Source organism: Octopus bimaculoides, chromosome 6, assembly GCF_001194135.2.
Source record: "Octopus bimaculoides isolate UCB-OBI-ISO-001 chromosome 6, ASM119413v2, whole genome shotgun sequence".
NCBI classification, from domain to species: domain Eukaryota; kingdom Metazoa; phylum Mollusca; class Cephalopoda; order Octopoda; family Octopodidae; genus Octopus; species Octopus bimaculoides.
The window spans coordinates 40,571,924-40,573,602 of record NC_068986.1 but is presented as its reverse complement, the minus strand read 5'-3'; the positions used below and the strand labels follow the sequence as shown (position 1 = coordinate 40,573,602).

Sequence of the window (1,679 nt, the reverse complement as noted above, 5' to 3'; positions counted from 1 at the left end):
ACACACATAAAACTGTTAGTGACAAAATGAGACATACTGCCAAAAGAAAAAGACATGACATATACATCAAAAGTTGCTGATTTTCAGTTTTGCTCTCTCTCCCCTGTGTGTGGGGCATGCACCAGATAATGAAAGGCTACGGTACAAATGGCATCTCATTGGGCTGGGGCAAACTTGCCCATTATTGAGAAAGGATATGAAATAATGTTGTTGATGTTAAGATACATTTACATGTATATGTGTAACTGTGTGTGTGACTTTGTATGTCTGTGTATGTGTGTGGTCAATTTGTTTGACTAAACCCTTCAATGCGGAACCCATCATGAGTGTAACAAGAAGCAGAGGGTAAAAGACAAGATACGTACCACAGTTGATTTCATCTTCCCAGTCCCCACAGTCATTCCGACCGTCACATTTCAGATGGGCTGCTATACAATGTCGATTCCCTGGGCAAAATATTTCATTGGACTTGCAGTTTTCTTTACTAAATTCTAAAAGAAACAAATCATACATATTTTTTTTTATTTTTAGTCATCATCATCATCATCATCTCTACCCCCCTCCCCCAGCACTGAATCCTCAATGTCCATTTTTCCATGCTTGCATGGGTCAGACGATAAGTTTTGTTGAAGCAGATATTTCTATGGCCAGAAGCTCTCCCAGTTGCCAGCTCTCACCTGTTTCCAAGCAAGGTAATACTTCCCTTAATCTAACAAGCAACACTCAACCCAATCATACTTTTCCTAGACGACTGCAAACAAACAAGAACATTTATACAAATATTGACTGACTTTTTTGTTTGCAACCAGTACACTATCAAGACAAAGGGAACACACCTACACACCCATGTGTGTATATATATATATATATAGATAATATATACCACCACCATCATCATTTAATATCTGCTTTCCATGCTGGTATAGGTTGGACGGTTTGACATGGAGCTGACTAGCAGGGAGCTGTCCACACTCCAGCTATTTATTGTGACATGGTTTCTACAAATGGATAACCTTCCTAATGCCAACCACTTGACAGAGTGTGCTGGGTGGTTTCTATGTGCCACTAGCATGGGTGCATTTTAAGTGGCACTGGCACCTGAAAGGGCAAGACTGTATGTGTGGATGACAGTGGTTTTACTTAGCTTGACATGTCTTATCAAGTACAGCAAATTGCCACGTCTCCTGGTCCCTTGTCATTTCCTTGGTGAGGCCCAGCGTCTGAAGATATACACACACACACACACACACAAATATATAAAAAATACAAAATGGGACAAGAACGCAAAACATCCAGACAGTATGTGATACAAAAAAGGGACAACAAAACATCCAGATAGAGGATACAAAGTAAACAAGGACGGGTCATTTGGAGTTTTCTTTCCTCAGTCGAGTTCCAGATTATCTTTGCAACACATATATACATACACACGCACATATATACACATAAACATATATATACGTATATATATATATATATATATATATATATATATGATTATATGTCTGTGCACACGTTTGAATGTGGTGTGTGCCAGAGGGTTTGCAAATCCAATGGGGGTCTTAAAAGACATGTTAGGATCCACAATGAGCAGAACTTACTTGCAGGTATTGGTAGTGCAAATCAGAGGTGCAATTTGTGTGGGTGTTTTTTCAAAACACTGTCTGGTTTAAAAAGCC

At 39.2% G+C, this 1,679-nt stretch overlaps 1 protein-coding gene across 1 annotated transcript in view; it reads right to left on the bottom strand.

Annotated features, from left to right (window-relative positions):
* Positions 1 to 1,679, bottom strand: part of LOC106882548 (low-density lipoprotein receptor-related protein 4) — a 461,294-nt gene that overhangs the window by 90,139 nt on the left and 369,476 nt on the right. The window contains exon 6 of the mRNA XM_052968692.1: positions 366 to 491. Coding sequence (XP_052824652.1) covers positions 366 to 491 — 126 coding nt within the window. The remainder of the gene's footprint in view (positions 1 to 365; positions 492 to 1,679) is intronic.